The 16,179-nt window shown below is 42.7% G+C and overlaps 1 protein-coding gene across 1 annotated transcript in view; it reads right to left on the bottom strand.

Annotated features, from left to right (window-relative positions):
- Positions 1-16,179, bottom strand: part of LOC129708373 (protein HID1) — a 56,964-nt gene that overhangs the window by 35,459 nt on the left and 5,326 nt on the right. The window contains exons 2-4 of the mRNA XM_055654070.1: positions 14,253-14,402; positions 9,922-10,092; positions 2,593-2,709 (exon numbers count right to left, since the gene is read on the bottom strand). Of these exons, the coding sequence (XP_055510045.1) occupies positions 2,593-2,709; positions 9,922-10,092; positions 14,253-14,402 (438 nt within the window). The remainder of the gene's footprint in view (positions 1-2,592; positions 2,710-9,921; positions 10,093-14,252; positions 14,403-16,179) is intronic.

The raw sequence follows: 16,179 nt of genomic DNA, 5'->3' as shown, positions 1-16,179 counted from the left end.
CCAGGTTTATTTTAACAACTTGTCACATTCACCATTAGCTTTGATCAAACAGTAGGAGGCAGCAAAACCCAACACCAGTAAAAACAAAGAACAATAGATGCTGGTTTAATACGCAAAAGGACATAAGGTGCTGGAGTAACTCAGCAGGTCAGACAGCCTCTCTGGAGAACATGGATAGGTGAAGTTTCGGGTCGAGACCCTTTTTCAAACTGATTGGGGGGGGGGGGGGGGGGCAAAAGAAAGCTGGAAAGGGGGAGAGGCAGTACAAATACTTTGGTAACAGCATGTTACCTGCCATGCTGTTACCAAAGCATGGCAGGTAACAGGTGAACAAAGCAAAAGGGGCTTTTTAAATAGGCAGATTATTGCGACAAAGGCCAGAAATAAAAACAAAAAATGTGGGACAGGATTGAAGAGTTGGGGATTGTGAAGCCTGACGGAGGAAATTTGCAGGAGGAAAACAGGGATGGAGGGGAACAATAGATGGGAGTCCAGGTTGTGTGCTGGGAGTTATGGGGGTGGGGGGAGGGGGAAGGGTGTATTTTGCAGGAGGGTAGGGGTTATTTAGAGGTTACCTAAAATTGAAGAATTCAATGTTCATACCATTGGATTGTTAGCCACCCAAGCGGAATATGGGGTTCTGTTCCTCCAGGGTATGTGTGGTCTCACTCTGGCAATGGAGGCCCAAAACAGAAAAGGTCAGTATGGGAATGGCAAGGGAGTTAAAATAGTTAGCCCCCAGGAGATCGATTAGGCCTTGGAGGATCAAGTTCGAGTATTCAGGGAAACAGTCGTCAAGTCTGCGCTCGGTCTCACTAATGTACAAGAGGCCACATCAGGAACACCTGATGTAGTGACCGAGGGTAGAGGAGATGCAGGTGAACCTCTCTCTCTCACCTAACACCATACTGAGTGATCAGCTGTCAATTTATTTAAAAGAGAGAAAAGCCTCAGCTGACCAGAGGACATGTCATTTTTTGACCCGCTTGAATATCCAGCTTCGATTAGCAGCCAGAATTACATTAGCAGCCACAAAATGCATTAATATACTGCCTTCCAATATCTGGAACCTCAAAGCACATAATTGTTTTAAAGTGTAGTCTATGATGAAAGGAAATAAGGTTTGCAGACCAGTCTGATGAATTAGGATTACATAAACTGGAAAAGGGCTTAAGGAAAGGTACAGAAAGGGGGAAGAAGAGGTGGGGGAGGAATTGCATGAAAATAAGGATGAGAGATGGAGGGTCTCCCCCCCTCCCTCACTTTCTCCCATCGCCACCCTCATTCTTCCAAATGCACACTATGAGGTTGGACCCTCTGGGGGGGGTTGCTGATGGTGGTGTGTGTGTGTGTGTGTGTGTGTGTGTGTGTGTGTGTGTGTGTGTGTGTGTGTGTGTGTGTGTGTGTGTGTGTGTGTGTGTGTGTGTGTGTGTGTGTGTGTGTGTGTGTGTGTGTGTGTGTGTGTGTGTGTGTGTGTGTGTGTGTGTGTGTGTGTGTGAGTCTTGCGTGTGTGCTCCCTTCAGTTTCAAGGAAAAGGGAAGGTCTCATGACTTTCAGTCTGAAGAAGGGTCTCAACCCGAAACGGCACCCATCCCTTCTCTCCAGAGATGCTGCCTGTCCCGCTGAGTTACTCAACGTTTTCATGTTTATCTTTGGTTTAAACCAGCCTCTGCAGTTTCTTCCTACATAAAATGGAAGGTCTGCTGGGTTAAGGGAATCTTATCAGCAGGTTGAATTCTTTGTCTTGCACTGTCAATGACAATGTACAAGTGCAATTTTATGATTAGAGTGTGTTTTAGGGAAATATCCATCAGGTACAACAACTCCACACTAAACAATACTTTGATTGAAATTGCTGCACTCTGCAACAACAACTTGCATCAACAAACCTAGAAACCGGCACGTTTTGAGGATGTGGGAGGAAACCGTGCAAATTCCACACAAACAGTACCCGAGGACAGGATCAGGATCAAAACAGGATCTCTGGCACTGAGGCAGCTGCGCCATTATGCTGTATTATAATTTAAAAACACTATAAATATGTAAATAATGTTTTAAAAAAGAATATTGCCAAATGGGGAAAAGACCAACAATAAAATGGTTTGAGAAAGAACATGTTCCAAAGAAAAATGATTTGTACATGCCCAATGTCACCCACTCAGTCTTCAGGAAAGACAGACTTTCAGTTCATTTAGATGCCATGGCAATGCCTAAGGAGCCATGCCCAAGATATCTGGTGATATCTTAGCCAATGCCAATGTTGGGGTGCACATTGCATCCCACACCATTCCTTAATAATGATGAAGTCCAGGAGATGGTCATAGATGCCCCACCACCGGTAATAATGGAGTGGTCATTGGGACTCCAACTCATGCTCTGGCTATCACAAGATTGACTGCAGGGAGTATTGCTTTGTGTCCAACTGTCTTTTATTCCCCTTGCGTTTTGCTGACGCAGTGCTGGAAGAATTCAGGGCTGACACTGGGTGCCTAAAGTGCAGAATATCTTATCCTTCTACACAAACTTTCCTCAACTTCACAAACATAAAAATGGCTCTGACCAGAAAGTAGTTGGAAGTTTCGAGTGACATACCGGTCCAGGCTTCCTGTGACTCTGGACAGTGAAGTCAGGACAGAAAAGCAGGTCAGCGATAGCGAGCAACAACGATTCAGCAAGAGGCCGAGCATTCTCGTCATTTCCTTCACAGGCCTGAAAATGCAAAGAGAAAAACAGCCATTAGCAGAGAGCACCAAAACCTTTTCCCATTGCCATCTAGAACAAATAACATGGAACGCAGAGAGGTACCACACAGGAACAGGCCCTATGGCCAACAATATCTATGCCGATCATGATGCCAAGATAATCATACTCTCATTTCACTCCTACCATCGGGACGAAGGTATAGGAGTCTGAAAACCATGACCGCCAGTTTAAAGATCCACCCAACAACCACTGAACCCGACATAACACTAACCAATGAACTATGTCTTTGGTTTCACTAAGGACTATGGGTTTTGTTTTGCACTTTCTAGGGGTTATTAATTAATTGAATTTTTAATTTATTACATTTTGTATATGTTACAAGCATGTTATGCTGCTGCATACAAGAACTTCATTGTCCATTGTCCATTGTCAATACATATAACAATGAAACACTCTTGACATTCAGCAGATGTTCTATTGTTTTGTAGTGAGACAAGACCACAGGAATTACCTAAGGTTTTTATGGCACAGGGACAACGATATGTCAAAGGACATTGTTGAGTATCGGATGCGTGTGCACGTCTTTGGGAACAGTCCCTCTCCTGCCATCGCAATCTATGGGCTAAGATGTGCTGCCCAGAAGTACTGGCAAATAATACTAAGGATAACACAAAGAGAGTTTATAAGTACATTAAGGAAAAATAGGTAACCAGAGAGGAATGGGACCACAGAGGACTCAAAGCAGTCATCTCCCGTGGAGCCACAGGAGGTGGGTAAGGTCCTCAATGAGTATTTATCTGCTGTTTTTTTACCATGTAGTAAGACACGAGTACTGAGGAAACTTGGGAAGTGTTTTAAAGGCAGTCAGTGTTGCAGTCGAGGAAGTTCTGAATGTCCTAACGCACATCAAGATAGCCAAATCTCCCGGGCCCAATCAGGTATATCCAAGGAAACTGTCGGAAGCTAGAGAAGAAACTGCAGGTGCTCTGGCTGAGCTGTATGAGTCATCATTAAATGCACATGAGCTGCTGGAAAATTGGAGGGTGGCAAATGCTGTGCATCTATTTAAGAAAGGAAAAGTACGGGAACTATAAGGCCATATTTAACATATTTGATAACGTGTCACACATGAGGCTGCTAAAGACGATGAGAGCCCATGGTATTAGAGGGCAGATGCTCATGGATAGAAGATTGGCTGAATGGCAGAAGGCAAAGTGTGGGAATAAAAGGGGCTTTTTCTGGTTGGCTGCCAGTGACTAGTGGTGCTCCACAAGGGTCAGTTCTGGAGCCCATGCTCTTCACGTTGTAATTTAATGATTTAGATGAGAGGATTGAAGGCTTTGTGGCCAAGTTTGCAGATGATACGAAGATAGGTGGAGGGGCAGGTAGTGTAGAGAAAGCAGGGACTCTGCAGGAGGACTTGGACAGGTTGGGAGAGTGGGCTGAGAAGTGGCAGATGGAATACAGTGCAGCAAAGTGTGCAGTCATGCATTTTGTTAGTAGGAATAAAGATGTAGACTGTTTTCTAAAAGGAGAGAGGATTCAGAAATCAGAGATGCAAAGGGACTTGGGTGTGCTGGTGCAGGACTCTCAAAAGGTTAATTTGCAAGTTGAATCGGTAGTAAAGAAGGCAAATGTAATGTTAACATTTATTTCAAGAGGGCCAGAGTATATAAACAGGGATATAATGCTGGTCCAGAGGAGGTTTACAAGAATGATCCGGGGATGATTGGGTAAACATATGATGAGAGTTTGACGGCACTGGGCCTGTACTCACTGGAATTTAGAAAGATGAGGGGAGACCTCAGAAAATTACCGAATAGTGAAAGGCCTGGATAAAGTGGGGAACGAGGGGGAAAGATGTTTCCACTCGTGGGAGTCTAGAACCAGAGGGCATAGCCTTAGAATAAAAGGACACGTCTTTAGAAAGGAGAAGGAAGGCCGAATGGCCTACTACTGCTCATGACTTATGAACATCTGTGGTGGGAAAGTTACTGGAGAATATTCTGAGGAATAAGATAAATATACATGCATTTAGTTGTGAATCTGCAGAATTCTCTGCCACAGAAGGCAGTGGAGGCCAATTCACTGGATGTATTCAAGAGAGAGTTAGATAGAGCTCTTGGGGCCAACGGAATAAAGAGATATGGGGAGAAAGCAGGAACTGGTTCTGGATGATCAGCCATGATCATATTGAATGGCAGTGCTGGCTTGAAGGGCTGAATGGTCAACTCCTGCACTTGTTTTCTATGTTTCTAGATAGAAAAGGGCTGTTTAGGGATAGTCAGCACAGTTTTGTACATAAGAGATTGTGTCTGATGAATTTGATTGAATTATTTCAAGATGTAACAAAAAGGGTTGATGAGGGCAGAGCTGCTGACTTTGTTCATATGGATTTCAGCAACCTTATTTCAACAACAAGGTTCCGCATGGTAGGCTGCTCTGGAAGATTGAATGGCATGGCATCTCAGGAAAGCTAGCCAACAGGGTAGAAAATTGGCTCCATGGAAGGATGTTTGCTAATTGAGGCCTGTGATTAAAGGTGTGACCTTAAGGATCGGTGCTGGACATATTACTGTTTGTGGTTTATATCAATGATTTGGACAAGAACTACAAGGCGTGATTAGCAAATTTGCAGATGACACTAAAGTGGGTGGTTTTGTAGATAGCAAAGATGGTTATCAAAGGTTACAGCAGGATCTTGATCACTTGGGCAAGTAGTTGGAGAAATCGTTAATTGATAACTGAGGTGTTGCATATAGGGAAGTCTAACTAAGGCTCAAACAACACAGTAAATGGCAGACCTCTGTGAGTGTTGTATAGCGGAAGCATCTACGAGCGCAAGAGCAATTCATGGTTCCTTGAAAGTGGTAACACAGGTGGAATAGAATTTTCCCTGGAGTAAAGGAGGCTGAGGCATGACATTATAGAAGGTAGAAGTACATAAAATCAGGAGAAGCATAGATATGGTAGATAATAAAAATATTTTCCCTATGATAAGGGTTTTAAAAACAAGTGATATAGATGTCATGTGAGAGGAAAGAGTTTTAAAAGGGATTGAGGAAAGGTGGGGGGTTTTTCACAAAACATGTTTGATATCTGAAACATTCAGAAAACTGGTGAAATCAGATGCAATCACTAAGACAGGCAAGGCACAGGAGTACAGTCAAATGGGATTAGTGTAGATGGGCAAAAAGATCAGCATGGGCCCGTTTCTCATGTGTACAACCATGACTTTCAAGTCCTGTTTGTGAAAATGGTGCCTTAATGGAAGCAAAACAATTTGAACATTTTAAATTTGTTTTTTTTTGTAGTTAGACAGAATTATTGGGAAATGTCTATATACATTCTGACATAAGCTTGACTGCAAAGACTGAAGCAGTGATGCCTTGTAATGTTGGAGAACCTGGGTTCAATCCTGACCTGTGTGGAGATGTATGTTTTCCCTCTGAACCGGTAGTGTGAGGAAGGAAGGAAAGCAAGGCAACTCCACATTGGGTTTCCTCCCATATCCACACAATATTCCATTTGATAAATTAGTAGGCTATTATGAATTGTCCCTCGCATGTAGCCGAGTGGTATGTTATGTGGGGAGTTGGTGTATCTCTCTATAATTCTAGATCAAAAATCAAACATGTTCTTAATTTTAAGATTGCTTTATGTAATCTCAATTTGAACAGCAGCTGCCCATGAATAATATCAGCACCTCAGCTGGATCTGTTTGTTTGAAACAGCAACTATAGCACCAGGGAAAATGACAAATGACTAACATTACAATTTGGAACTGCCACCTTTAGACAATAGACAATAGGTGCAGGAGTATGCCATTCGGTCCTTCGAGCCAGCACTGCCATTCAATGTGATCATTTACCTTTATTTTAAGGTAATTAGGTAATATGAAAATTTTAAATATGAAAATTTAAAATTTAACAATCGATGATGATTGAGGTGCTCACAATGACACTCAATAGGGTAGGAAAATATTCTCTCTGGTAATGGAAGAAGAACAAAGGGTGAAATCTTGAAATTAAACCGACTCAAGAATCAAAACAGGAAATGCCGAAAACATTCAGCAAGTCAGGAACCATCTGCGGAAAGAGAAACGGATCTAGCGTTTAAGGTCACTGTCTTTTTGGCAGAACTGAGGAAAGAGAGAGAAGGCAATATTATGTTACAAAATGAGGGCAACAGGAATGAATACGACAACAGGGATATCTGTGACAGGGTGATACCAAGTCTAATAGGAAAGTGGGACAGTTAGATGATAATTATGCTTTTTAAGTAGGTTCTATGTTGCGAACATGCCCAGCTAATCAAATTGGAGTAATGCAGAGAGAAAAACTGAGCCACATATGGCTGATTGGCAATGATGATCAATTCTGATACAGACATAAAGTGCAAGTCGCCTAAAGTTGTGGAACTCAACAGTCTGGATGGCTGCAATGTGCCCAGAAAGAAGGCGAGGTGCTGTCCCTCAAGTTTGGACAGGCTTCATTGGAAGTATTCAGGAAGTCACAGACAGAGTTCTGAAAGAAGAGGGGGGGGGGAGGGGGGGGGGGGGGGGGGGGGCCAATTAAAGTGGTGGGCATCAGGAAGCTGATGGTCTCCCCTGTGGACTGAGCGCAGGGGCTCTACAAAGCCACCACCCAATCTGTGTTTTGTTTCTCCTCTGATCGAAAGACAATGGGTGAAGTTTAAGGAGAAGTTGGTCAATGCAAGGACAAATAGATTGAACCAAACACACATTATTCTCCCCATTTATTTCAGTATTTTGAAGGGACTGCTCCCTGAACAACTCCCTGGTCCACTCTTCTACTCACTCCCTATTTTGTGGCATTTTTCACATGCACCTTTGACCTGGAACTATTTCCCTTCCCACCAACAAACCCTTCCAGATGAAGCTGCAATTCATTTGCACCTCTCTCAATCTAGTCTACTGCATTTGGTGTTCACAATGAATTTCTTCTCCATACTTGATAAACTAAATGTAGTTTGGGAACTTTGCTCTTGGAGAAGCATCCACCCCCTTTCAGTCCCTGAACTTCCTGTTATCTGTCATCTTAATTCTCCATCCTACTATGACCTGTCTATTCCTCACCTCCCAAATCGTTATAATGAGGTTCAACAAAGACTTAAGGAATAAAAGTTCATAGACAGAAGAGAGCCAAGAAAATAATTTGCTATGTTAGAAAGCCAATGTTGCTATACTACAATTAAAAAGTACCAACATATTTTTTGGGCTCTCTTCCTTAAAGGTCATCCATGATCCCATGACAATTTTGCCAACCAATATTTACTTCACCTTTGTCCAGACCAGATACTTTTTCATCCACTGAAATTAGTTTCTTATCAATTACCCCATCAAGTTCCTAGCCCTATGGCCCTCATTCCAATGTTACTCCAGCCAATATTGGGATGTGAAGTCTTCCAATACACCAATCCAACGTTCACCAACCTAAACATTAACTGCCCCCCACTGATCATCCCTTCTCATCTAGACTACGGGCAATATACGTCAGCCAATTTGCCTACCAACTCACAAGCCTTTGGGACATGGAAGGAAACCAAAGCACCTGGAGAAACCCCATGGACTAACAGGGAGAATGTGCAAACTACAGACTGATTGCACCAGAGGTTGAACCAGGGTCATTGGCGCTAATTTCATGACCATGTTACTGGCATAATCTTTTTAAAAACAAATTTTAAATACAAATTAATTCATTAATTTTTCGATGCCCAGATGCCTCCCTGGTCTGGTCCTCCACCACACAAGATTATGGCTGAAATAATCTTAGCCTCAACGCCACTCTTCGACACTCTCCCCATACCCCTTGACTCCCTTGTTCAAATATTCATCAATCTCCGCCTTGATTATATTCAGCTCTTTGGAGTAAAGAATTCCAAAGATTCATAACCCACTAAAACAACTTCCTCCTAATCTGTCTGAAAAGGGCATCCTTAATTCTGATATGGTGTCAGATAATTCTGGGTACCCCAACTCAAAGTAGTATCTTCTCAGGGCCCACACAGTCAATCCCATTCATTCTTTTACATTTCAACAATTCACCTTATGTTTTTCTGCACTCCTTTGGAATATGGGTGCAAAGGCCAGCTCTACAATGTCAAACCCTTCACGCAGGAATCAGCCCAGTGAACCTTCTTGTTAACGTAAGCACATTTGCCTTGCATAGAGACCATAACAACACACAGTATTCCACAATAACTCTTGCCAAGTTGCATCTAAACTGCTGGTGGAACTCAGAAGATCAGGTAGCATCAGTGGAGGGAAATAGAGAGGCAACATTTTGGATCAGGTCCCTTCTCAGAATTATTATAAGGGTCCTGACCCCAAACATCCTCCACTGATGCTGCCTGCCCCACTGAGTTCCTCCAGTCATTTGTTTTTTTGCTCTAGATTCCAGTAGCCTTTTGCATCTGCATCAAAACAGCCCTACTTCTATATTCCATACACCTTACAAAATAACAGATAGTTGAATCTTACAGCACAAAGAACTGGCCCTTTAGTCCACATTGTCTCTACCAAGTTAAATTAATCTCCTCTGCCTGCATGTGATTCATATCCCTCCATTCCCTTCATATCCATGTGCCAATTCAAAAGCCTCTATCATATCTGCTTCCATCACTACCTGTGGCAGTGTGTTCCATGCACTCACTACTTTCTGTGTAAAAATCGTGTCCTGCACATCTCCTTTAAACGTTCCTCCTCTGACCTTAAAGCTAGGCACTCTAGACTGACATTTCCACCCTAGGAAAAGGGCTCCGACTGTCTACCCTATTTGTGCCTCTGAATTTTATATATTACTATCAAGTCCCCTTCAACCTCCACAATCCAGAAAAAGCAATTCAACCTCTAAATATAGCCAATCCAGACAACATTCTGATAAATTAGCATTAAAATGACACCCTATGCTCCAAAGCCTCTATATCCTACATTTCATGAATTTCTGCCATTATCTCCTTAATAATGGATCTTTTCCCCCAATAACAGATGTAGCCATACAGCACAGAAATAGGCCCTTTGGTCCAACTTGTCCATGCTGACCCAAGTGCCCATAGCCTGACAGATGTTACACTATTGGCCTGCATTCTATTTAACTTTTGAACAGTGGCTTCCGATTCACGAGTCCACAACCAAACCATAAAGGCGTCATTCCATGAATCCATGCAGCCCGAGGGAAAGGTACAGCATACACCTACCCCTCCACGCCCTGCACCAGGGACTGTCGACCAAAAGAAGCCTCTCCAGTCTGGGTCCTCAAAGATGTACGGCAAGATGCGGGTCATCAGCTGGGTGCAGTTTATCATAACTTGCTTCTCCTTCTCACTTGTACAGCCTGATTCTGCTCCTTGCACCAACTTTTCAACAGCCTGGAAGAGCAATAAACGATCAATTATTTATATTTTCACACACACACACCGATGAAGGAGAGACAGGACAGTCTGCATTTATTTTATACACACAGACACAAGAGCCCCTCAAGTCTACATTTGTTTTGCTTAGAGCAGAGTTTGGTTCTGGAGGGACGGATAGAGGTACACAATTTTGTGAAAAGTGTAGATTTGAGGAAACATTTCCCCATAGTAGATCTGGATCAACTGGAAAAAATGGGCCAAGGAACAAAATTTAACTCCAAGAAGTACAAAGTATTGTATTCTATAAGTTAAACTCGAGCAGGGACTTATTTTACTGGAAAAGAGCATCAATATCAGCATGAAAGCAACATTGCCAAGTGCATTTGGGCCCTCAACACTGGGAATATCAGATTGGGAGAAGATTATTGTTATGCTGGTGGATTTGGAGAAATTTGCAGAGACTATTTGTGGTATTTTTCCACTGATTTGAAGTATCTGCTGTGAGTAGTCAAAAGATCAAAAGCATACAGGGATTACAAGTGCCCCATAAAAGGCAGGTTTAGTTTAGAGATACAGCACGGAAAGATACAGCCCTTTGGCCCACCGAGACCGCGACGACCAGCGATCCACCGCACATTAACACTATCCTACACACACTAGGGACAATTTGCACATACAGCCTATCCACCAAGCCAATTAACTTACAAATCTGTACGTCTTTGGAGTGTGGGAGGACACCGAAGATCTCGGAGAAAACCCACGCGGTCACGGGGAGAACGTACAAACTCCCTACAGACCACACCCGTAGTTGGGATCGAACCTGGGTCTCCGGCAGTGCAAACGCTGTAAGGCAGCAACTCTACCGCTGCGCCACTGTGCCGCCCCTATTGTGCCCCTTTCTCTCAGACAGCCTCAGGCTGTGTTGTAACTCTGAAGGCAGTAGTAATCATATTCATCATCAATGTCAGCCTTTGCTGAGATTGACTCGAGGGATATGGGAAGTAGTCCACACAGAGATCAAGTGATTTCTGTAACTTAATTTGGAATCCTGACCTTACATGACTGACATTTTCATTTAAGAATTTGAATTCAGTGCAAAATGCTGTTCTTGTCTATCTGACTGGAACACTGGAGTAAGCGTGTTAGTGATTCACATAGCCAACACTGCCATTGCACAGATGTAGCATTTATACAGCATCTCAATCAGCCATGAGGTGAAAAAGTCAAAAGTGGTTGAGTTACCAAGCTATCCACGGGACTACAGCTAATACATGGGGTACAGCGAATAGGAATCTTGCACCAATGTTGTTTCCATTGCAGAATCTGAACCCTGGTGGTTGAGCTGTCATACACAGCCATTGTTTGTGCCTGTGCGCAGTCAGTAGCACAGCTCTGCCATTGTCTACTCGGTCAGTTAAACATGCGGGAGAATGGGTCTTGTGTTAAAACCCCGCAAAACAAAGTCTCTGACAAACTGCTCTGCTGAAGAGCACTGTCATCTAACAATGACAGTTCATTGCCAATGTGGACCACTTCCCATTGAATTGAATTCCTTTATTGTCATTCAGACCTTATGGTCTGAACGTAATTTCGTGCCTGCAGTCATACATACAATCAAACAATAATAAACAACACTAAACACAAATTAACATCCACCACAGTGTATCCTCCAAGCACCTCCTCACTGTGGTGGAGGCAAAAATCTTAGGGCTGCAGTCTCTTCCCTCCTCTTCTCCCTCTGCGCTGAGGCGATTCCCCACGGGGCGATGGCACAAACATTCCCGCGGCTCACCGTACCCTGCAAACGGGCCGGCTCAAACACCCGGTCCAGAGGTCGGCATATCTCTGGAGTCAATCTCAGCAGAGGCTGTCATTGATAATGATACTTATTTCTGCCTTCAGAATTCCAACACAGACTGAGGCTGTCTGAGATAAAGCGACACAATACCTGTCTTTTATGGGGCTGTAGTACTGGTTTCTTCAAAGGAAACTTGACCACATTATTCAGTTCAAGTGGTTGCCTGAGAACCACAGTGCACCACAAAAGCTGAAGTCCATGAAGGAAACTCACCACGTTTCCGATTACTGAAAGGCAGGGGGTTTCCCACACCACGGATTGTGGAACTGCAAACACTGCAACTAACAAGAGCAGCAATTGGAACACCGGCACAGCAAAGAAAGTAGAGAGAGTGTGCAGGGAGATTTACTGGTTCCCTTCCAGGGAATGAGACTTGTACTATGACTAAAGAATGAGACTAAAGAAGATGAAATAGTTACCCTTAGAGCAGAGAAGATAAAGAAAGATATTCAAATCACTAAATGATTTGATAGAGTGAATAAGGAAAAGCTGCCCTCACAGCCATATTGATAATCACCATTACCTTAAGTCTTTGGCTGTCTGAGGGAAAGGACGTTTGAAGATAACAAGCAAAATGGCCATGAGGGAATTTCAAAAAGGAATTTTATAAATACTTGCAGGGGAATAATTGCAGAGTTTTGGGTAAAATGCAAAGGATTGATCATTGGAATAGATGTTTAAGAATCAGCATAGTCTGTTGGGTCTAATTCTTTGTAATATGATTATAAAGCCAATGAACAAAAATTAACAGTAATAAGGAGTGGCATCCTCAGTCCACTGTTCTCCGGGGGATATATGGAAGATTGGAGAGGAGGGAGAGTGCTTGGCAAGCACATAACCTGTAGCTCCTTTACCTGTAGCAGTGTTCCTCACATTTATTTTCATCCAAAAATCTTGGTCTACAGGAGGGTAGTTTTATACTCATGCTTTTGAACAAGTTGATGCTGTCACCTGATTTACTGGGCAAGGTGTTAGCATTGTGCTAGAATAAAAAGGTTCAATTCATGATTAAATTTGATGTTATATTCTTCCAGGGTTCACAGTCTCCAGAAAAGCATATACCACTCAGCACTGATATGAAGAGGAGAAATTCCATCACCGGGGGTTAGTGAATCTTTGGAATTCCTTCCACAGGCTCAGACACCACATATCCAACGCAAAGATCGGTAGGTTTTTGAACATTACGGGAATCTTGGAATATAGGATTGGTGCAACAATTCGAGTTTCACTATACCTTCATTGGTACATGTAACGATAAACTGGCCTTTGAAAGGGTGGCTAAAGTAAGAGATCAGCCATACTAAACGGTTCAGCAGTGCAAGGGGCCGAATGGTCTCTAATGTCTAATGTTCTCTAGTTGCATCCTGGATCAGTAATACAAATGGGAAGCTGTAAACTAATATTTAGAGAGTATTTGACAACTGTTGTATGTTGTATTAGTCCTTATTCTGATTCAGGATTTCATGAACAGCCCCAAGGCTTCGACAACTGCCAATAAACGCTTTGTGGTCAATCTGCACTTTGATACCTCATTCTCTTCACTGGAGGAGCAGTTGACAACCTTAGTCTTAGATGTATGCGATCAACAAGGACTGAGCACAAGAAACTTTTCACCAGCACATGTTCCAACATTCTATTGGGTTTGCTGCACAATGTTTTCCAGAACATAAATTCTTGAATCCTTGCGTACATTAGCAAATGGTCAGTGAACAGAAAATTTCAGATGGCATCTAACCTATGCTGTACCTTCCTTGGAAAGAATTAGATGGATGGAACAGTATTGTGGGAGCCTTTCAATATATCCAAGCAGCAGCTCACAGCACCTTGATACTGTGGGATTAAGACTACAGCTGCTGGAACCTTGAGCACAAATCAAACAGCCCCAAGGCATTTTACACAAACATTCCAACTAACACTGTTATAAAATTATTAAAGGATTGGACACGCTAGATGCAGGAAACGTGTTCCCGATGTTGGGGGGAGTCCAGAACCAGGGGCCACAGTTTATGAATAAGGCATAGGCCATTTAGAACTGAGATGAGGAAAAACGTTTTCACCCAGAGTTGTGAATTTGTGGAATTCTCTGCCTCAGGAAGTCGATTCACTGGATGCATTCAAAGAGAATTAACTAGAGCTCTTAGGGCTAGCGGAATCAAGGGATATGGGGATAAGGAAGGAACGGAGTACTGACTGTGGATGATCAGCCGTGATTACATTGAATGGTAGTGCTGACTCAAAGGGCCATATGGCCTACTCATGCACTTATTTTCTATGTATCTATACACTTTTATTCCAAGAGACCAGATGGAGTGCTTACCTTGTAGCACAGGGTAGCTAAGTTGGAGGGCGATTCCTCTCTGACCGCTCTTATCTCGGCTGCTGGCACCAAAGTGAACACATCCTGGATGGATGTGGCTGTGTCAGCCCAAAATTGGTCCCAGAAAGCATCATCAGTGGCTTCAACTGGCTACAAATCACAAGCAGCATGGGTTACAGAGGCAAATCAAATCACACACGTCATTGAATTAGGCTTTTAGATCTGCTTGATTAAAATACTTTTCATACCACAAACACTTCCCTTAAACAATTAACATGATAAACTACCCCAAGGCATTTTACACAAACATTATCAACCAAAATAATTTGATTCAAAGACAAATAACCAAACCCTTGCTCAAAGCAGTAAGCTGGATGAAGCATTTTAAAGAACAGAAAGTTGGAAGATTTATGAGAAGAATTAGAAAGTTTAATACCTCAGCAGTTAAAGTCCATGGTAGAATGACAATCAAATCCATAACAGGCAACAGGTAGATATCTTGAAGGATTCTAACGCTGGAATGTATCATTGGGGAAGAGAGGGGCAGAGTCACCTAACATCATGAGAAAGCATTGGCATAATGACCGAGAGCTTAGTCAGATGGTTTAAAGGAATTATTTAAAATGGAGGAATAGTTTGAGAGATAGAATTTTGGGAGATAATTTCAGAACCTAGGACACTGGAGAAAGAAGGGCTGACTGTTAATCTTGGAATATTTTTGATTGTGTCAAGGGACAGAATGAAGAGATCTCACTGGGTTGTAGAGTTGGAGAAAGATAAGCAAAGGTGGGGACACAATGGGATTTGAAAACATAGGCATGAGTGGACCAGAGGTAGCCACAAGTCAACACTCTCGAGCTGTGGGAATAAGAGGCAAGCTTGAAAATCAACAGGGACCACATTATTGGACGAGTTCAAGTTTACAAAGAGTGTAGGTAGAAAGCTAGTCAGATTATTAAAATAATTAAGACAGACACCAGAGATATTGCCTAGAGCCTCAACAAAAAAAATAATAAGGCAGGGACAAAGACCTGCCACATTATAGAGGTGGAAGACAGGGGGCTTGGAGATGGTTAAAACGTGCAATTGTTCTCTCAGCTCACGCTCAAATAGATGTGCATTTGCTCAGCCCATTTATCAAACCTACTAATCTATTCCTAAACCTGCACATTACAGATTTCAGACTTACAGTGCATTCAGAAAGTATTCAGACCCCTTCACGTTTTCCACATTTTGTTACGTTACAGCCTTATCCTAAAATGGATTAAATTCTTTTTTTTTTTTTTAAATCAGTAATCTACACACAATAGCCCACAATAAAATAAGTGAAAACAGGTGTTTAGAAATTTTTGCAAAATAATTAAAAATAAATAACTGAAATATCACATTTACATAAGTATTCAGACCCTTTACTCAGTACTTTATTGAGGCACCTTTGGCAGTGATTACAACCTCAAGTCTTCTTGGGTATCACACTACAAGCTTGGCACACCTGTATTTGGGTAATTTATCCCATTCTTCTCTGCAGATCCTCTCCAGCTCTGTCAGGTTGGATGGGGAGTGTTGATGCACAGCTATTTTCAGGTCCCTCCAAAGATGTTCGATCAGGTTCAAGTCCGGGCTCTAGCCGGGCCACTTATGGACATTCACAGACTTGTCACAAAGCCACTCCTGCGTTGTCTTGGACGTGAGCTTTAGGTCGTTGTCCTGTTGGAAGGTGAACGTCTGCCCCAGTCCGAGGTCCTGAACGCTCTGGAGCAGGTTTTCATCAAGGATCTCTCTATACTTTGCTCCGTTCATCTTTACCTCGATCCTGACTGGTCTCCCAGTTCCTACCGCTGAAAAACATCCCTACAGCATGATGCTGCCACTACCATGCTTCACCATAGATATGGTATTGGCCAGGTGATGAGCGGTGCCTGTTTTC

This window comes from Leucoraja erinacea, chromosome 23 (assembly GCF_028641065.1).
Source record: "Leucoraja erinacea ecotype New England chromosome 23, Leri_hhj_1, whole genome shotgun sequence".
Lineage (NCBI taxonomy): Eukaryota > Metazoa > Chordata > Chondrichthyes > Rajiformes > Rajidae > Leucoraja > Leucoraja erinaceus.
The sequence above is the reverse complement of the archived record's forward strand: the minus strand, read 5'-3'. Positions and strand labels throughout refer to the sequence as shown.